Genomic DNA, 22214 nt, shown 5'->3' with positions numbered 1-22214 from the left:
CTAGTAAGTCTTTTAACTACCCCTCCTAGTTAAGTGCTGCCTGAACAATGTGCTGCGTTTTGCTCCTGGCACTGTGCATTATTTGTTTCTCAGTAATGACTCACAGTCAAGGGGCTGACAGATGCCTTTTCACTGAGTGCCCAAGCTCTAACTAAACACATTTCATGATCCGCAACACAACGCAGTCCCAATGTACTGTACATGCACACTTACTCCTTTGTCATTTTATTTACTAAAAAACTAGTAAGAAATATGTTTCTCTCTGCATTACATGGGTGCATTTAGTATGCACGAAAGAAAAAACCCACTATTATTTAATTAATAATCTGGAAAAAAAAAAAGGAGGTGAACAGTTCTCACTCGCGAGCTTGATCACGAATGCCTTCAAAATTCTGAAGTTATCTATTTTTTATTTTCCAGAGGTAGGCTTTTCTTATCCTGTAGCTGCATGATTAGCTCAGGCCTGCATCCAAGTCTGTCTTGTTTAACTTTTCTGAAGAAAGGAACAAAGAAATCTACAAAAATCACTAGCTTTTACAGTTAGAACTTCAATGATTATGTTTGCCCATGATGACAGGTATCCCTAGAACAAGCTGGTCAGAATTGACTGCAGATCTATATGCCAGTACTAGATTTTTGTCACCTTTAACCTCTTTTCCTTGCAACGCAAGACTAATTAATTTGGAAAGCACCTTGGAGTCATATAAAGTCTCCATGGAAACTTTTGTTCAATTCTTTAACCCATTTATGTAACACAGTACATCCTATCAACTGGCAGCATATTTTAAAAATATATCTCATTAAGAAAGATCTTTGAAGGTTTGATTATGTCATCCAATTAGGAATCACACTTACTATATTACTTCCATGCCTGGTACTGACACTGATTTCTGTGTTTTCCTAGGTAGCCTGAAGGGAACTGGCTGGTGTTTTCCATATGGCAGGAGACTTTCCTGCATACTTTCATTCTCGTGGCTCTCGGAAAGTGCCATTTACTAACAGATCAACTCAGTTGGAATTCGGATGGCCACAGGTGTCAGGTCTTAAGCAGTTCTCTAATATTTCAAGGATGGCTCCCAGGTCACCCGAAGGCCATACAGGAGCAGCAAAATAACCTGAAATCTCAGGAGCAAGTAGAATTGAGCCAATGTGGCTCATAAGATCGGCATCATCAGAGATTGCCAAGGTCCAGTTATATGCCTCACACTCACGGTAAGAGCTGCACAGAACCATTAACAACTTCTAGGTGAGAACAATTCCCAAAGCTCTGGCACAGGTACGCTGTTGCTGCCAGCCATGTGAAGATCCTGGCATGGAGCTCATAGGATTCAGTAAGGCTGCCCATTTCTGTTACAGACACAGGATACAATTTCAATTATAGTGATTGTGATGGTTATTAAACATCTTATAAAGCAATCTATTAACATACAGGCTTTCTTCATTAAAGTGAGCATATGGATGTCAATTGCTGCATGTTCTTCTGAGTTTGGTAGAGTGGGGGAACTCAGACACCTTTTTTAAGTTCGCATCAAACAGAAGAAAAGTTATTATTGCTAGACACCCTATAGTGCTGGCAATGAAATACTGAATCATTTATTGTAAAACAATATGTGGAGGCATGAAGAGTAGAAGGCAAAATAAAGAGTGAGCCTTCTGTGCAGGGTCCTCAGACAGAGTTATAAATTAAGACTGTGCATGGCTGTTAAACAGAACTAACACTATGCAGGTCAGAAATGGATTTTCTTAAGCAGTTTCCATGTAATGGGCTTGGTAGCTTTGAGTAATGCCTTTCCCTAATGGTCATTCTATTGATGTAGCGCCTAAAGACAATTTTTCTAATTAAGCAATAAATTACAGCTGTAGGAAAGTCAGGTAAGTCACTATTAGATCTGTGCAGAGCTCTGAACCTTCAGATTGCTAAGGACACGGCAAGCCTCTTACCTAACTTTACTCATTAGTTCTTGCTCCTCTGCCTAGTTTTTCTTAGGGCTTTGAGAGCAATAAGCTCTCTTCAGACCTCATGATGTCCGTCAAAAGGTAGGTGGTTTTGGCTCACAGATTACATTTATCTCAATAGCTTTAACAGCTCCTTTCCCCTCCTAATTTTCCTTCATTTTCCCCCAGGAAGCTGAAAACCTTATTACAGTTTTGCTCTGTGGGTTTTTTGTTTGTGTGGTTTTGTTTGTGGGTTTTCTGGGTCTTTTTGTTTGTTTCTGTCTTCTCCCTTCTGAGGGGCTGGAGAAAGGCATTGTCGATATGCTATCTTTCTTCGTGTTCAACAACTTTAAGATAGGATTGAGGTTTGATTCCATGCAGCCAAAAGGCATACTCCAGGTAGTCTCACTGGGAGCATACCCTATATCAAGGTAAACCTGCTTTTTGACAGTTATACATATACCTTTAAATTGCTTCAAATGACAGAGACAAGACCCAAAACTTGCTTCTAGACTTTGCATTGGAATGCCCCAGCAATCTCTCCTTCTGTAATAAACATGGAGCTAGCAGATGATTTTAGATCATTTCACCTTTTCCTTTGCATTGTAAGGGCTTCTGAGATGTCTGTATTTGAGGAGGAAGAAATAAAAAGGCAGCCTTCTCGCCTAATAACAGAGTTATTGGAACAACTGCAAGGAACAATTGTTTTAATGGACAACTATGGGGTAGCTTCTCCCTGGGTAAATTCGTCCTTAAGCTTATGCAACTGGTTTGTAACTTGGGTAAAGGATTCATGCCCTCATGATGGAAACACACACTACATAGTGTCTAACAGTTCTCAACATCCACAAAAATCTCTAGCCTGTTTAATCCTTTATATTTTCCTAGCTTCAGTGGTATCTTAACTAGCTGAACAGAGAAATTACATCTTCTGCAGAACAGTATTTCATGCTGTATTTGTTTGTTCACTTACCATGAAAGACATTAAGCAGAAGCAGCTCATTTACTTCGAAAACAGTCGTTATTCTACATATCTTTACCATGTACCTTCTAACAGCTAGTGCAGAGTCTTCAACTACCTGAACATACTTATTTCTACACCTTAAAGATGCAGAGGCCAGATGTGGCATAGGTATGTCATTGACTTCTACAATGTAACATAGTCACTTTTATTTTCTCTCACTTCTGTAAAGTTTTGCATTTGCACATAAACAGCCAAATGTTTCTCATGTGTTCAAACAAATTTGGAGCCTAATGCAGATGATCAATATGGATGGGGTTTTTTTCACCCTAAATACCACTTCTGAAAAACTGGCCACTCCTCATCCCACCTTTCCAAGAAGTCCCTTAGCTAACTTTGCTGATGTTGCCCTACCACAAAACAATCAGGATCACCTCTGGAAATCCCTTGGTTTTACAATCCTAAATACATTTAAAGAGCAAAGGTATCATCACAGAACCCTTTTTCATTTTCCCTGCTTCTAACTCACAGGATTTTGCCTGAAATTCCATTAGTATTTGAGTTTCCCTTAAAAAATTTTAAGGCTTTTTAAAATGGTGAATTGCAAATACATGACTTCCACTGCGTCACTGCTATACTTACAGAATAGTAAAAGATAAGACAAAATACCAGACAACTCTTTGGAAAAACCATCCTAGTTCATTTTAAATTACACACAAATTTCAATAGGCATCTCATACAGAAGGTTTCCAAATCTGCAGTTTCATTTATCATTCTTTTTGCAAGAAGTTTGTACTCAATTGCATAGTTATGGCAAAAGATTCAATCACAGTTAAGGTGTAAGGTTCTAGCCTGAAGAAAAGTCACTATGGAAACTTTAAAAATGTGTTTAGTGTAGTGACTAATTTAAAAAAAAAAGATAAATCTAGCCTTTTCTCCTCAAAGTCAAGCTTTTCCATGCTCAGTCTTGTACCTTATCTCTTCACTAAAATGTTGTCTGACCTCAAAAGGCAGTATATGCCAGCAAGTTATTATTATAGGGACCATGTCCCTCTGAGAACATGCAAAAAAGAGGAGAGAGAAACTTTGTCAGCCAGTAAAAGTAAAAATAAACTCCCCAAACCAAATCTTAAACATAAGACACCAAGCACTTATGATGAGAAGCCTCTCCACAAGCAACTTTGGAAAAGAACGAGAACCCAGTGAACAAACATCTGATTGAAATCATAGGATAAGATCAGCATATCAGCTGGCAGAAGCTCACAGGACTTCACTCCAATTCCTCGAGAAGATTAAAAATTTCATTTGTGACTATCCAGTCACTAAAAAAGTATTAAAGAGTACATTTACGTATTCATTTCAGCTAAATAACTTCCAGTCTACTAAAGGATGCATGTAACCAACATTTCTGAACATTAAAATATTGTGTCAAGAATAAAATCTCAGCAGGTTTCATTGTGGAATCACTAGTGGATTAGCACAAATTTCAGAAATGACACTAATCCTCTTCTCTTTCACATACTCTTCCAGTGATTTGAAAGTAATGAGCTATGGGCCAGTGCAATACTACACTAGCATTTGAAGTAATTAAACAAATATTGATAGCAATCACATTAATTTCATTTAATATTCTTTAATATATATCCACTTTATCTTTCTATAAGTGTCTTTCCCCAGCAGAAAATTAATAGCTCAGGCAGATATTGCAACCAGATTTAAAAATATAATAGTTTCATGCCGAGGAGCTCTGCCATATCATATAGCCTTTCAGAGAAACACAAAGCTAAATCTAAATGTAAGAATAATACTTCTGTTTTCAAAAAAGCTGATTCCTGATGAGCTTCTAGAACTCCCTAGCAAACCATGAATATCCTTGTTAAAGGGATTCCTGCTGCCTAAAGATGTATTGTCATTTGGCAATAGTAGCTACAAAGCCAGGTAAGATTCCTTTTGCGTAAAACAACTAAGGAAAAAAGTACCCTCAATTCCACAATACACTGTTTTTGTAGATTTTCTTTATATTTCACCAAGTTGAAGATACTTGAAGAAATTCTGTATTCTGGTTCCACCATTCTCTTCAAAATAACACAGAGAGGAGAGGTACACTATGATGAATTACTTGCCAACCTACGTCCCTGACCACCCTTCAAGTTTTTCAAAAATATAGTTTGGCATTCTGAAACAAAAATTTCTTCCCCCACCTGCAACTTATCTGAAACATATATCTTCCATAAAACAGGCACTGAGTGAAAATTATGACCACCTGTATGATTGTTTCTCTCTGCTACTGAGAGAACTGCTATTAATAACAGTAGTGAATGCGGTAACTAAGGATCTAGACTTTGCAGGATGTACCTCAACAGAGCTAGAAAGGAATTAATGTAACTCTCTCTTCTGGAAGAAAAAACAAAAAACCCAACTAACTTCTCGTGAAAGGCCTGTGCAGGGCATTGTCACAATCTGTGCAATTCTAAAGGACTTCACCAATGTGTACAGAATTAAATACCTATTGTATTTTCAATAGCTGCTTAAGGGATGCCTTAAGCAGGCAGAAAATTATGTTGACCAAGAAATCTAGACAGAGTTTTGCTGGTGGCAGAGGAAGAAGATTCTTCCATTAGATCACTGCTGTGCCATGGGTTGTTACAGGCCTGGCCACAGATTTTGCGCAGGTTAAAAAAGTTCAATTAACCTGCTTTTTCTGCCTTAGATTTCAGGCAACCAATTCTGTAATGCTAGAAGGTATTTTAAAGATAAAAATGAATTTGCGCTGTCTTGACTGTGTGGTGGCAACAATAAATGACTGTTTCAATTTTTATATTTAAATAACATTTATGTCACCCCTAGAAATCTGCTTTAAAGGCCAAAGCCAACAATCAGAAATTATTTGCATTAAACAACCAATAAAACACTTTCTGAATTGTATTTTTCTTCGAAACTGTGATGTATACAATAAGCAGTATACAGCAATCTTCCTGACTACAACACATTCAGCAGCACAGTTCTTAGTAAAGCAGGGGAGAAATTAGCAACCCGAAGTGCTGGAACAAAGAATTCTGCCCATACCCAAGCATAAATGCCTAAAATGGCTGTCAGTGTGACCTCAAATTTTAAACGGTTGGGTCACAAATTGAACATACTCCCTCATTAGTCACTTAATGCTTAGAAATTCTCTCTCATCTATTTTTTAAAGTCTTCCTTTGTGTGCTGTATAAGAACCTCATTTAAGTGATTTCTTTGTTTTCTGGAGGCGGAACTTTTACATAGGCTTAGAAAACCATAGTTGGCGGCAAGAACAACAAGTTGGTGTCAAAGCGGCTTTCAGGGACAGAAAATATGCAAAAGACAAACATCTGAAATAGGGCGCCAATATCTGAGCAAACTACTGAGGCTTAACAAGGTACTACCTATCACAGGTACTGTAAGAACTGACCGCAGATATGTTTCAAGCCCATGGCTAATGGAAAGCAAAAGCACTTCAGCCTTTCTTACCAGTGTTTGAATCATCAGCTGAGTCAACTAAATTCATCGTTTCCCCTGTTCAGATCCAAGGATTCCCACCAGGATTCCTACTGAATGTCTCCTACAAGTTCTAAATTCACACATCTGATTTAAGTAATTCAACCTAAAAGCAATTGTGGAAAATACTCAAGTAGTTGGTTCTATGGAGGAATAAAAGCACAAGACAAAGCAACAATTCTGGATATTATCGCAGAATGTTAAGTGATATCCCTCTGTTATGCTACAGAAGAGGGAATTACTTCAGCTAAACTATAATGAAACATGTAGAAACTGGAAATGAATGTCCATTCAGGTGGCTTTGTGCTAAAATGCAAGAAAAATACGACTTGCTTAATAAACTGCTGGTACATTTGAAACTGAGCTTTATCATAAACCCCATTAAAGACTCCTTTAGGGACAGCTCCATCATTTTAGTACCTTTATTACAAATGGATCAAGTCTTGCAGTGTTCCCTCAGCATAAAGGAGACACTTTCAAGGAGCGTTTGAAATGCAGAATTTCTGACAGAGAAGGCAGACTCTACCCCTTGTGCAAGCACACATTAATACAAGTTCTTAAAGGGTGTGATGTTTTAGCATTTAATGACCCTGCATAGAACACTGGTACATAAAGGAGAAAAATCTCTTCCCACTCTGCCACTCATACAGCTACGGTGTTGCCACTTGTTTTGCTGCTCTCTCTCTTTCTCTCTCTACCCAACAGGGAATTCTTACTCCCCTAAGGACTGTCCAACACAAAGGCAAACAGACACTTTCCAGGATTGCAGATGACTTGAACACATATGTTAATACACTCATTTTCCTGGAACCCTATTGGCTCTTCAAAGATAGAAGTGATGAATTACTGTGTACATTTTGAGGCTATTCCTTAAGTAAATGGCAAAACACATGCAACGATTTTAAAACAGTGAGAGGTATGCCAAGTACAGAAGTACTTCTATTGTAATAATAAGCAATTTCAATACTCCAGCTGTCACGGGAAGTTCCTGGAATGTCGCTAAACTAAATTCTGCTTGGCTTAGAGCCATGCAAATATTTCTTTTCCACATTCCCGTCAATTACAAAAGTACAGTAAGTGTTTTTGTTCTTAAGTGCACTATTACAGGGGACACAAATAAGCCATTTTTCTTCCAGCAGCTGGAGCTAGAATTTCTAAAATACCATATTACACATTTGGCAGACTTGAAGCATGCTCCAGTTTCTACTTTTGTGGCATTAGCAAGCCACACCACTTGAATCAACTGAAAATACATAGTATAACTGTGTGTCCTACCCATGCTTATGATGGTAGCAGAGTTGTTTTTACTGCAGTGCTGGTCTAAGTATTCAAACTTGGGAGAGCGGTGATCATGAGCAGAGAATAACTATTGTTAACTGTTTACATGCAAACAATAGCAGATATGTACCATTAAGGAATTGTTTTAATGAAAAGTTGCATTGTGTAAATTCAGAGTTACCATCATCAATCCATGTTTTAGACTGAATTTTATATTGAGACTTTTAGGACAATTAGTAGTCCCGCTAAAAAAGAAAAACTAATCAGAGGTATGCACATACTTTGAACGCTTTTTAAAGTGAAACGCATCACCCTCACAAATGCTGTGTTTTGTGACTGAGGAAGTCCACCAAAATGTAAAAAAGACTACAGAAGTGCAATGTGCCCTCTCAACACATCTCAGCTGTAGTCTGCCTGTACCATGCATGCTTAAGCAGCCTCTCAGAGAGGCCCCAAACTATAACACGAGGTTGAGTATGAATGTATTTCTAAGGATAAAAATAAAATTACTCATTTTCTGAAGCCTCCAGTCCCATGTGCGGTGCACAGCAAAGACACATCTGAAGTACAGGGGGGTGAGTTTCTACAACACTAGTGTAAAATCTTTGTTGAATGCTGAAGTGTGGCAATGATAAGAGTTCTGAGTCACTTTTAAATTGACTTTTAAATAAGTCTTTATCTCCTACTGTAGATGGTTGACCTAGACTACCGACAATACAACAACTGTTTGGGTGCTGAAAAACTCCGATGTCTATTATGACAGTGCACAAAAAGTGGATGTACCCCATTTTGACCCCTCTTTCTGAGACAGTGGGAGTATAATATTTTCAGACAGAAAAACTCCGAGATATTAGGCTTTATGAGAGGAGACACTACAAGATCTCAGTAGTGCAACATCACAGTCCCCTGGTTATAAGCAACATATGAAAAAGCATATGGACTTACTGACAATTCTGTGATTAATTTTCTTAGTTCCCTGTGTCCGTGCTTCTCAGCGATACTTGCTGGATCATCTCCATACTTGTTTGTTATTTTGCAAGCCCGTGTGGCCTCAGGACAACTGAGCAGAAATGTTGCAAGGTTCTTTAATCCAAATCTGGCTGCACAGTGAAGGAGAGTAGGAAATTCTTCCAAATGACTATCTGTATATGGAAACAAAGATTTCATAAAGAACGGGTTTGCTTTTATAGAACACCTTCCAGCTCCTTTTACAGAAGTCCTTTGAATATTAGTGCTATGGAATCACAATAATCAAACTCCCAATACAGAACTGGCATCCAAAGAACAATTCCTCCAACTAACTGTTTTACAATTCACATACGTATGTCAATAAAGGAGCCTTTAGCATAACTGAGAAATCTCATTTTCTCTGACAGAGCGATTTTAAAGCACTTTAGTTCTATTGAGGAATAAATTTTCTTGCAAGGGAAAGAAAATTCTACAGCTAAAACATGCTTTTGTTTAGGTGTATATTATTTAATGCTCTAGGAATATTTTTAAATTGAGACATTTGAATGGGACATTTTTCTAGGATTACAGTGCTATGTTTTCTTATTAAAAGACTTTTCTGAAAATTCACATGACTACGAGAGACATGCAAAAATTTGCTTATCCCTGTAATGAAAAAATCAGATAATTTAAAGATAAATGTATCAGATAATTTTTTTAGGATTTATCTGAAATTGTATGATATTAATTTTTATCACAGACTTTACTTTTCACCTTAGAGGACTGGGACAAAGCTAAACTGAAGTCAGTTTATCATTTCAGCATAGTTCTGTATTCTAACTCCATAAGTTACACGTAACAACAAAAAACAAGAAGATCAAGCATAAACAATACTTCCCTCTGTCTTCATACCCTACCTTCTAATCACTTGTGGTTTGTTGCACAACGAGTTGTCTATATATCAGCATGCAGTGTATCTCTTTTCCCCAGGCACCATCAAATTCTTGCACCCTCAGGGTCTTTTGGGGATGTCTTTACTACCCACTGCAGAAGAAGTGCTTTCTCCAGTTTGTTTTGAACCTGGCTCCTGCGAGGTCCAATTGATAGCCCCTAATTCATCTTATTCGCCATCCCTGTCTGCCCTCTCTGCACTTCTAGTGATTTAGTCATTCCCAGACCTTCTTTCTTGAAGGGTTCCAGTCTACTTAATCGTACCTTACAGAGAATCAACGCCATCACCCCCACTGCTCTTTTCTGAACCTCTTCCAGCTTTAATGTAACTATTTTCAGGTGACAGGAGAAGAGCTGCACATGATACTCATTTTGTGGGTGAGCCATGTAATTTATGCGTTGTCATAATTATGTCCTGTTTTGTTCTCTATTCTTTTTCTAATAATTCCTAGTATTTCATTTGCTTTTTGATCTGCTGCCTAGCAACAAGTTGATGTTATCATGGAACTGGGTGATCTTATTCCTCAGTGCTAATAGCCTGCTCAAAACCTCTTATTTTTTATGACAACACAGGACTGCTTTTTCCACTTGCATCACTTCATTTTTACCTACAAGGAATATCAGCTGACATTTTACTGCATAATTACTAAATCTCACAAGGCCTTTCATTTTTTCCCAATTAGCCCTCCACCTTACTACCCTGAATACTTTGTATCACCAGCATAAGTTTTTTCCAACTGTCTGCCTCCTGGTTTTAGCCAGTTATTCATCCATGCCCAGTCAATTACCGACTTGACCAGGTTTGCTGACTCTTAGAAAAAAAACTACAAGAAATCTATAAAGCAAGACTTCGCAATACAGAAAATTTATTTTACAGTTTTTATTAATTTGTCTGGTAGAGACAACACATTAACCCACTTCTAGTTCTCAAAGTCTCCAGAGAAACTGGGTTCTGGCATCACAATTACACCTTCCAGTACCACACAACTGAAAAATTGCACACTATTATTTTACTTACAAATTTCTTCAGAGCTCTTAATGAATACTAGTTAGTCATGGTAATTTCTTTGTGCTCAACCTGCCCATTTTTGCTATAACATTATGATTCCTTCAACTCTGGACAGTGTCTTTGCACGTGTCCTCCCAACTAGGACCACAGCCTGGGAATATCCACAGTTTCTCCCAGTTTTCTTTTTCTCTTAAATAAATGTCCAAGCTCAAGCTAATATTTCAAAAAACATCCACAAATCATCAAATTGCATTTCTTAAGCTTTTGTCTTTTGCTATTTTTTGAGATGTCCAGCAACTAAATAGGCATTGAGCGGTAATTTTTTAAAAAAGAGTAAATTACAAAAACTCTAATCAATAGTCTGCATCCTGTTAGCAGACTCTAAAAGGTCAAATATAGTCAGTAAAAAGAGCCTTGATAAACTATTAATAACTTGCTCTGAAAGAATTTCCACTCCATGCTAACAAAACCTGAAACAATTGGTTACAATCCAAAAGGGAAAGCAACTCTATATTACCAGTGGTCTGGATGCTGTGATTTCTTCATCAATATAAAGAGTCAGCGGTATTCAGAAGGCTGTTCTAGGCTTATATCTGAGTTTTCAAACTTACACAAACCAGAGGTATCCTGGAACCAACTCCAAAATCCCTTCAGCTCTGCCACAGTTGAGGTGTTTTTTTGGGTCACCACTCAACACCTCCTAAACTAAGTTTGATATTCAAGCAGATTGCGACACTCACTTACTTTGAACATTACAGGAGACTACATCATTAACAAATTAAATACCTCAGCCAGCCGTGGAGGATGGTTAAAAAAAAAAAAAAAAAAAATCTATAAATCAGTTCCCCAAGACAAACTTTAAAAAAAAATATTATTCCTTACCGTAAGCAGAAAAAAGGGCTGTCTTCAGGTACAAAAACTTTAACAGCAGCACTGATAGCAAGATTTTTTACGTAATACTCAAAAAAGACATAAGTGAAACAAATGTTTTTAACACCAAATAAAGGATATTAAAGCACTTCCACCAAGAACAGGAGACAGAAATAGTTCCATTTGTTTCTTATTTGGAGAATGAGTCTTCAGATAAATCTGACCTATGCGCTTTCATAACTATTTGGGCTACATGAGCTTTGTTATAAAAACATACAGCCTCAAAATATTGGTTAAAGTTACAGCTATAGCTGAAGAAGCCATTGAGAATGGTGCTATTGCTACATAACAACCTGTCAGTCAGCAAATTAGTGCAAAGAAATTCCATATATATATGCGGATACAATCAGCACTGGTTTTATTCAATAGCGGAGGGATTTTCTTTTTGTACGAGATCCCATGAGATCGTAGATTGAAAGGCAATTTCCAAAAAGGTTAATCTTAAACGCGCATCAGCACTAGCTTCATTATTACATCTCTGAACAGAGAAGCTACAAGAACTGCATTATTTTATTGGGAGTGTATTAAATCTAAACACTGAACTTAATTATTGAAGTCTTAATTCCAGGATTCAAATCTTGCTTGAGACATAAGTCTACTGACAATCATTATACATTATTTCATCTTTTCTATCTTTTCATGACATCCACTTCAAAAGGGAAAGTTCTGTTCACAGAGTAATTCAAATGACTTTTCACAGTATGAATTTCTAGCCCTGCTTAAAACAGCTGCGACAGACAAGAGCGTCACCAAAAGACCCCAAAGTCCATAAGGACAAATAACATAAGTTGCATCAGGATTACAAAATTACTGTGACCTATCTCTTAATTTCATTCAAGAGCTCTCTCTTCAATATCTATTGTTAGAGAGAAATTTAAATACTACAGTGAAATCCATTTCTATAATAAACATGGGTTTATTATCTATAAATAAACGAATAACTGACCCGTGCATTGAAAGCCTTTTAGTAATAAAAAATGATGGCATAATGGCAATTTTATCAGGAATTTAAAGCTCTGGGAAAACAAAAAAACCCATCACCACATACCATTATTGGTCTACTGTAACAAGTATATTAACTTCTACCATTATTGGTACACTTGTATTACAAGTAATACAGAGTAAAATGGGCTGCTTGAAATATTCTGTATTGCTAATTATATAGTTTGCACTTTCTATGACTAGATATTTAGCCACGAGCCTTCCATGAAATTAAACATAGTTCCTTTTCAGTAACGTAACTATGAACACACTCTTCTTCCCACCAAAGATTTAGCAAAATATAGTATTAACAAAACACTGGATTTTTGCCAGGCCAAGCAACATAATACACAGTATCACTGTTAGCTTGTGGACGTGATCATAACACACAATATACAGCCAACTTCAAAAGTTGCAAGTCCTTCCCTTCAGACATTACTGAACTTCCTGATGCTTCCACTCAGCTTAAAATGAGCAGAACCCAAAGACTTATTTTGTCATGCAAAGAAATCTGAACTACACAGGCCTCACACAGTAGGGTGGTTACTTGGACACTTTCTAGGAAAAAAAAGCACATCAGATGAGCACACACACGGCTTCTCGGGCTTCCTATTGTAGAGATGCATTAAGAGCAAAAAACTGTCTGAAAATAGCAGACTCCAGTCACACAAGTCCCACTACCATGAGCTGGTGATCACAGATAACAAAACCCACCATCCTGCTCTCCTCAGCTAAGTGAATAACCAAAAACTCCGTTGACAAGAAACACTGGCTTCTAACTCATGAGACCACCTGGGGAGACTGTTTAAGGAATTCAGACATTGTTGAACCACATCATACTATCCCCAGCACCTTACTCTGGACTTTGGCTGCTTTCTTTTGGGCATGATAATGTTCTATTTCCAGCCTAGACTGGGTACCAACAAGTTTGGGATTAGAAGCAGAGAAAACTCTGTTCAGACTTTTTTCCCTGTTCCCCTTGAGGAATCAACACTAGACATGAGACTGATCCAGTTGCTGCTGCAGAGTTAAAGATTCAGCAACGAACAGTGTAGGAGGATACGGCTTAGAGCCACAACAACTGCTGTTCCTGCATTCCAGTCAGCCATGAACAGTTTCAGACATCAAATTGTACCAGCCAGTCTCACAGATGGTTCATATGTATCACATGGTGTGGAGGGAGTCACACAAACACCAGAAGCCTGTGGGGAAAGCTGGTACACATCTTTGCCTATTGGTCCTAGGCTTTGAGATTCCATTTCATTTAACTATCACAACACTTTTGGACCATAAGGGTGTCTTCAGGTTCAAGCAAAAGAGATGTGCGCTGTTTTTCCTTTAGTTATGTAGTCCACCAGCTGGGATTAGGAGGTCCCTGACTCATCACCTTGCACCTCCACCCACTAAATGCCTCATAACTACATCTTTTCCAGGTATCAATATACAGTGGTATGTTGACAAAATACGGAAAATAAGCAATAATAATCCACAGGCACTAACCTCTTGCCACCTTCAATTGCTATGGCACCACCAGCCTTACTCAGAAAGAGAGGACTCCCACATCTTGTTTCAGCATTATGCAGGATCAGTTACGCTTTAGAGCAGACACACACAAAGGCTCCGAGTGGATCAAACTGACAGATTTAATTTCTTCTGCCCATGAAACAGAAGCTTAGTGCCATCAAGTTGTGACACAAGGCAAAGAGTTATTGTGAGGACCATCAGACAACTATACTGAGCTCCACCAATTCAAGGCAGGTTTTAACACTCACTTGCAAAGCCTTTCCAGGCAACACAACTGGCAGCCCCCTGCACTTACAGAAGGTAGGATGCAGCCTTCATGTGTCAAACTTTTCAAGTCTTGCTGATAGAAAACTCTGAACTACTGAACTGCTTGAGGCCACCCTGGTACAATCGGTCTGTTGGTAAATGCTAAATCAACAGTTGAAATGGCTGCTGCTCCTTCGGCAGCCTCAGCAACACTTCCAAGCCCATTCTGTATGCAGCCGTGGTACCAGGAGTCATTCTTTGCCCCAAGCTAACAGCTTTGCCACCCACGCAGTGAGGGGGGAAAAAGATGTTGTTGGACTTGACCTCTCAGAAATTGCTCCTCTAAATACATATTTAATGAAAAAAATATAGTAAGGTTAATTACCTCAAAAGAGACAACTGAAGCCTACTAGTCTTTCTTTTTGCCTTCATTCTGAGAAGAGGCACACCACTGTCTAAATCCCTCCCAAGTCACCTGACAAAGGTGAAGTTCTCTCTTTCCAACGGATTCTACAGCAAAAGTCAATGATAACTAAGAGTATCATTGTCAAAATAACCACGTAAGAATAACCCACTGCAAGATCCATTTGCATATGTTTTTAAAATTATAATTGTTCACTTAATTGCCAATTCACAAAATTCAGTAAGCGCTTAAGACAAATTAGATGTTCTACTGTAAAAAAAATTTCTACCATACTGTATTTAACAGGAGTTTTGTATTATACACAGTAGGAAGATGCTGTAATTATTTGAAAGCACACATGCTTCAGGCAGAAAATACCATTCTTGAACTTGCGAGTTCGTCACACTGAACTGGGGAAAATTGCTGGAGCTTTTATCAGCTGTGAAACTGGAACAACTGATACATTTCAGCTAAATATACAGAACTGAACAAAAGTAGTGGTTATTAGAGTTGCTATAATAGAAGCTACCTTTTTCTTTTACTCAGTAGCAGTCATTTAATGAAAATGTTAACAGAGAACAGCTGTCACCATTTGGCAACTACACTAAGAACTAGTTAGCTGGTGATCACATGCAGGAAGGAAAGGTTAAAGAGAAAGTGCCCACATGGCAGGTTTTAAGTACATTAAGGTAACTTCTTCAACTTTCAACTAACTTTGAGGCCAGTGCTTGCTTTTAATTAAAGTTCTAGTTGACATACACAAGCTTAAGAGGGAAGTGCTATTTTGTATGTTTTGTCCTGTCATAATACCTTCTCTGAAGAGCATTCTGGAACACCTCAGATATAAAATAGAGCATAAAAATCTAATATTACAGTATTGTGGCACTGCCTTAGCTTGCAAGAATTTTTCATAAAATTGCAGTAAGCAAACGGAACAGCCTACAGTGATATTTCTGCAAATCTTGTAAGACATCCTTTTTTTACTTCCCAAATTATTGATGCAGGACATAACTTATTTTTTTCAGCAATTTAAATAGACACTTAAAAAGACTTCTACAGTGTTAGTATCAATTAAACCAAAGAAATACTTTAAGCCCTATCTGTTTTTTCTCTCTCAGTCTACCTTTTCTTCCATTTTTTTTTCCTAGCAGTTGAAAACCCAGACTCTTATTTCTTCTTTTATTAGAGATGTTTCAGCTTGAAAGAAAGAATTTGAAAAATCAAGATAGGACTTGTTATGTTACTAGGAGTGTTAGGTGACTAAAAGCAGTATCTTTTTTTCATAGTGTAAAATGAACCAGGTGTTCCTCAAGTAAAATGTCACCTCTTGGACAGGAATCAACTCCAAGGAGCACACCTGCCTTTGGGTAGAGGTATTATTATTAAGCTAGAGCTGTTACACCCAGACTGGAAAGCCAGAAGATTAAGTACAGTCCATTAGACGCTAGATGCATAAAAATCCTCACTCTAGCTTTTGGAGGAATATTACACATTCAAAGCTTTATGAACTAAACATTTGATCCCAAGTCTAAACAGAGGCTCTCGAGTTCAATAGGCTTTGAAGCCTTTCAAAGTGAAGTTTGGAAGTGGGCACGAATCCTATAGAATCATATACAGGTAGTCACTTAAACACAAGTATTTGTATTTGAGTTATTGACATGCCTCTGTTTCAACCAAGTATGTCTCAAAAAAAGTGTATGTGTTGCCCCTGGATTTCTGCGATAAACTAGCCTATTTTCACCACTGGGGAAAGGCATCACATACAGAATTATGAAATTAGAGCTGAATCATCTGCCTGTTCAGAGATACAAGAATAATACACCTCAGTGCTATAGAGCTTTTCATCCAATAGCTTCATATCCTTCCGAAGCGTGTTTAATTAGATTTAATTCTTTGACATTTTCTCTTTGGGAGAGGAAAAAAAAAAAAAAAAAAGGCGCTTGGAATAAAATGCTATAAAAATGGCTCAACGAGGAGATGATGTACCTCTATTAGACCTGACATGTCTAATGCCCGATTGGAAAGCGTCAAAGACACGGGTTTACATACCTTTCAGGCATGGGGGATCGGAGCCTAGGCCTCCCACATTCTGAGTGCTTCAAGCTCTGTAATCACATCTTTCTTTCTTGAAGAACCTAGGCATTTAACTTCGTACTTTCTTGTTGCGCCATATATCAAACCAGTTCATTTTAATAAGGTCACTACTTGGCTCAAGCTCACAAGAAGTCAACTTGCTTTTGAACCACAAAGGTATTTTGGGGAGAGACTGCGGGTTGGTAAGCGTTATTCTCAATGTCTAAAAAAATGTGCCTAGATCTAACTGGTTATTAGAGAAGCAGAAAATCTTTTATTCATCAGAACTAACAATTCACATTGGGAATGAGTGTCTAATATGTTCTATACACCCCCATTCTGTAGTACAGGAAAATGTCAAGGACAGGTGTGTCACTTAACATCCTACTTGTTTGCTTCCACTAACCTAGACTCATATTTAAACTCATTTTCAGAATACAATTGGAACAATGGTTATCTAGTACAGCGGGGTGAATTTTGTAATCAAAGAAACCTTATGAAAAGGAAAGGAAGCACAATTGTGATCACAGTAGAGCCACCTCCAAAACTTGTTATATTTGACTATAAGAAATGTCATGTTGTACTTGAATGCAGTGAGCTTATTTTGTCTCTAAACCATAGCCCAGGTACACAAAACAGGAGTCAGCCAACAACTCAAATACTTCTCTCTTAAGTATTTCAGAAGGGAAACACATTTTCTTGGCTTTTATTTTTCCCGAAAAGTTTCTTAGAAAAGCTGAGGTCTAACACACATCTAGAATAACATTGTAATGATCCTTTCAAAACACAAACTAAACAATCACACTCTTGGTTTACTGCAGACCAATCTGAATCCTTAGTGGTTAATGAATTCAACCAGGACCCTCCATCTGGTAGTAACAGTAGCATTTGTTGATAAACTATTGAATTGTGCATATACTGTGCCTATTTCAGAGATAAATCCTATTTTAACTCTATAGGATGTCTCTAAAAAAAAATTAAAAAACCACAAACCAAAAAACCACACCACTTTTGGCCAGGAGTAATGGAAACTATATAAGTGCATAAGTGCTAAAATGAACGGAGAAGTTTCATGTTGTTCTAAGTCCAAAAGCCATCCATTCTCTTCAGATAGAGAAACCTTTCTGATTTTCTTTTTATGTCACCAAAGTTTGAGAAAATGAGGTCGTATTGCAGAAGAACAATTAGTAAAAAAATATATAGTGTACCAGCATCTCCTCATGCCTTTTATTGCTCATTTTCACCGTAAGTATAAATTTGCTCAGCCGTAAAGCTGTCAATTTGCAGTTGATCCAAAGCTGATCAAACATCCAGACAAATATAAATACATAGTACTGAGTCACGAAGTAATGATTTACAGAATTATTTCCCCCATTTTTCCTGTTTCTATTTTGTTTATTGTGGATTTCTGCATTTCACTAGTGGCTTTAAATATTTAAAGATGGTCTTGTTAACACTTATAAGTAATAACCATAGCATCAGTAATAAAAATCAATGCATACAAAAAGTGACTCACTAGCTTGTTGATGGTGCTCTTCTTCACTTTCAAATGGACTGAATTGGTAAGTAGATAATTTGCTTTTCAATAACGAAGTCAGAACATTGTCCATCTTCTCTACAGAAGAAAATTTAAAAGCCTGTTTAAAAGAAAAAACCAGTGTGTTTGTTGCATATGTATTTTTTAACTTTATCCTCAGAGTGCTGGTGAATCAAATTATTTAAAAACAGTATTATTACAAACTCACTCTTGGTAAGAGCAGCATAGCTTCTTAAAGCTACAGAAGTGATATTCTAATACTTAAGGATCATTATAACATGATGGAATTGAAGAGAAACAGGTATTATGAAGTTCAGCCATGACAAAGAGCTTCTAGACAGAGGGTAAGAACAAAACTATTTGTGTTTATTTGCTTTCAATTTAGCTATAACAATGCAGTTTAATAACCAAGAACTGTTCTAACAGATGTGAGGTGCCAATAAATCCAAGGTCTTACTATGGCAGTAATTCAGGATGAATTTACAGTAGCTTTCTGTTACCCAAACCCTTCAGAGTAAGATTGCGTACTTTGCTAGGTAGGAAATGGCTTCAGTTCCATCAGCCAAGGCCTAATATTGCTGACAGGCTGAGAAACTGATAGCAACCATTAGATTAGCTTTCTACTATTTTAAATACATAGTCTTCAGACAAGGGAAATCCTCAATGACTGCCATGAGGTGTTTTTTTGTTTACCTCTTTCTGGACAGAAGGCCAAGATCTATTACTAACGACCCTCAAGGTAGCCGTAATTAATCGTTTCTTTGCTTGGTGAGACAAGAGAAGCTCAAGTACAGAGACTTGAAGAGAAAAGATATTTTACACCAAGCTGCTTTGCTCTGCTCAGAGGGCAGCAGCCCTGCATTCGAGTTTGCCTTCCCACAGCTGAACTGTTTCTGGGTAAGACAACTCTGGGATGACTAACAGGGAACATCTGTAGACACACAAAGCACATAAACTTAAAAAGGAACTCTGTGACTGCCACACTGAAAAGGACAGAGGGGTCTGCTGATATAATATGAAGTTTAATTCCCGAGGCTGTTGGAAGTAGAATAACAAAATAAGTGTGATGTGATCAGAAAATGTTAAATACACAAGGCAGGATATAATTTTCACCTGAGTCTTACAGGAATGACCCAGAATTTGAAGACAAATTAGTGCACTTAGGGAGCTACCAGTTATAAAGTATTATTTTTTTTTTTATTTTTCCCGTAATTAATAGTATTGATTATGATATATTAAAAAAAGTTATATTTAGTAACTTGTAACCTATTTCTTTCCATGATTCACCCTTTCTGTACTATCACATTCTCTCTGTTATTCAATAATTGACTACTTAATTTAGTTCATAATAACCAAAACAATAAGCATTGAAAGTACTCCTAGAAAAAAATAATCTTTAAGGCTTGTTCTAGAATAAAGCTCTAACCTGAATACCAGACTTACAGTTTCAATTGAGAAAGGATATGCAAAAACCTCCCAAATATCTATTAAAAAACCCTCTATTAACATGAATAACCACATCATATTTAAAAATCATTAGAGTAATAATATTAAAATTCAGCTAGGAAATGACACTCCTCTCTCTTTTGAAGTCTTCTTAGATATGGTATCATCATTGGTACTACCTTAACACAGCCCAATCTAGAGCAGGACAAAAGTAATAACATGGGAACTAGCTCAGATGAGCATATATGCAGAAACTGTGCCACAAAGAAAGAAGCTCAAAACCACTGGTATTCACTAAAGCAACTGTGTAGCAGAAATTCCACTGTATAGAAAATAAATATATAGGTGGGCTTCTAGACAAACTAAATCTGAAGTAACATTTTAAATATCCATTTAAAAAGGCAGGGTTACCCTCTACACATCTTGCTACCTATCTAGCCCTCTCTGATAAAAATAACATGAAAACAAAACAAACACAAACAAAAAAAGCCACAAAAACCACCCCAACACCACCTGCCTCATTACCTGTCCTGAAATGCCTGAGAAGTGATTTTAGAGAGAATCCATTTCAGACTGCCCTGTATATCAAAGCCAAATAAACCCCCCCAGCCTCTTTTCAGCAAGCACTCAAGGTAATCTTGCCTATAAAGCTCCTCTGTTTTTTAATGGGAGCTGAGGTAGGAATCCTTTCTTCTCCCTTTTACTCAGGCAGAAATCTAGGGGAGAAGTACCTTAAAGAGCATATAGCTCTTACTTTACACTGAGATAACCAAACTTACACAGGAGAAAATGATGTTTAACAGCCTGAGATGGAGCAAGTTATTGAAATGAGAAGAGCACACAACTTTGGGAACTTGCAGCAAAATTTTCAAGGCCATAAACAATCACTCAGCTTAACCACATCAGGCTATCTCATTTTTACAAGCTTCTGAGACAGAAGTTAGACTGTCTGATCTCCCAATGGGAACAGACTAAATTAAAGCTAAATTTCTTATGCTTTATCAGGCCTGCCTTCTGACAACAAGCCTATCCATTTCTATGATTTCCAAGCCAGGCACAATATACTTCTCATACAGAGTTATTGGTGCAATTTGGTTCAAGGTTTCCACCTCATTTTGTTTCCTCTTACTCCAGGGATCTAAAATCTGAAGTCTCAAGCAATGATTTAACAAGCTATCTCATTAACTAAACCAGAACGAGTAGTTTTATTCTGCTACTCTACAACAAAGACACAGTGGGAAAACTTAGTTGAGTTATTTTAAAAAGTCTATGCTAGTGTTTTTTCTCTTACATATAGGAGGGTCTGTTCCAGTACCTATATGAAAATAATAGCAGAAATAACAGTGAAACAGAAATAGCAGTAGGACCACCCTGCAGCACCATACCAACATAATGGTCACCTCCCCCAAGAAGGAATTAAGCTTAGAGATTTTTCCTTTACTGCCCATTCCTGCTCCAGAGCTTTCAGAGACTCTAAGTACGCTTCATTTACAGGTTTTGCTTTACCCTACGTAAATCTCTACAGGCCCGTGAAGTCTTCCCAAGAAATCCCACCAACGCTACGCACCTAAAGTTCACGCTGAATCTTCACCAAAGCCAACAGAAGTAGAACTGTATTTAAAGGCACTGCAAGGGAACACTGGACCAGTCAGTTTGAGAAAGCCCACACTTCATCTGAATAAAGATTTAAAGCCCAACAGAAAAGAAGTAAAAGCACTAGTTTCTCCCTGTCTCCTTGCAGGCAAGTTCTTCTTTCCAGGAGCCACTCAGAATTAAGCCAGTGAGTTTGTCAGCAATTCTTGCGATGCTCTCCAAAGCACAGCCAGCTGCTCTCTGCTCCACCCTTCAATGTTGGTCCATCTGCAGGTGCTCGTAGCTGCCCTAAAGCTCATCACCAGCAGGTTATCTTCACTCAGTACCACCTTCCCGGGTGTAGGCAATATCTCCATTCCCCCACCCACTTTTCAGAGCAACAGGACACAGCTGTGAACAACAGCGAAGGCCCAAGCACTAACCATCACACCCAGGCTTCCAAAAACATCCTTGAAAATGGAAAAGACCAAGCACATATCTTGCTACTTCCGTGAACGTGATGACCATTTAATAACTGCTAACAAAGCCCCCAAAATGCGTGCCACTAAAATGCAGGATACACAGCCAGTAAATTAACATGTTTCTCTCTGGCTTTAGCAGTACTAACAAGGTTACATTTACATAAAGATGAACTTCTTCAGTAGTTCTTATGTATCAGACACTACTTTGTACGCACTTCAATATCTAGATTACTTCTGCCAAAGAGAATGGGGAAGGCTTAAAAATCACCTAGGCATTTCTGAGAATTTTAGTGAGTGATAGAATATGGAGAGGTTTCATGCTTAGAGGAAAGAAAGAAACATTTAAAAATAACAGCTGCTGAAGTTTATTTTCATTTTTCTTTTTCAATATATACTGTAACTGGAATCCTGTTTGGTGA

The 22214-nt window shown here is 37.7% G+C and overlaps 1 protein-coding gene across 4 annotated transcripts in view; it reads right to left on the bottom strand.

Moving 5' to 3' along the window:
* Positions 1 to 22214, bottom strand: part of BANK1 (B cell scaffold protein with ankyrin repeats 1) — a 134994-nt gene that overhangs the window by 71744 nt on the left and 41036 nt on the right. For all 4 annotated transcript variants that reach the window (XM_065634136.1, XM_065634135.1, XM_065634139.1 and 1 more), the window contains exons 7-8: positions 18275 to 18395; positions 8639 to 8835 (exon numbers count right to left, since the gene is read on the bottom strand). In XM_065634136.1, coding sequence (XP_065490208.1) covers positions 8639 to 8835; positions 18275 to 18395 — 318 coding nt within the window. The remainder of the gene's footprint in view (positions 1 to 8638; positions 8836 to 18274; positions 18396 to 22214) is intronic.

The sequence above is a fragment of the Caloenas nicobarica genome, chromosome 4 (genome assembly GCF_036013445.1).
Source record: "Caloenas nicobarica isolate bCalNic1 chromosome 4, bCalNic1.hap1, whole genome shotgun sequence".
Taxonomy (NCBI): Eukaryota; Metazoa; Chordata; class Aves; order Columbiformes; family Columbidae; genus Caloenas; species Caloenas nicobarica.
This window is presented reverse-complemented; position numbering and strand designations above follow the sequence as displayed.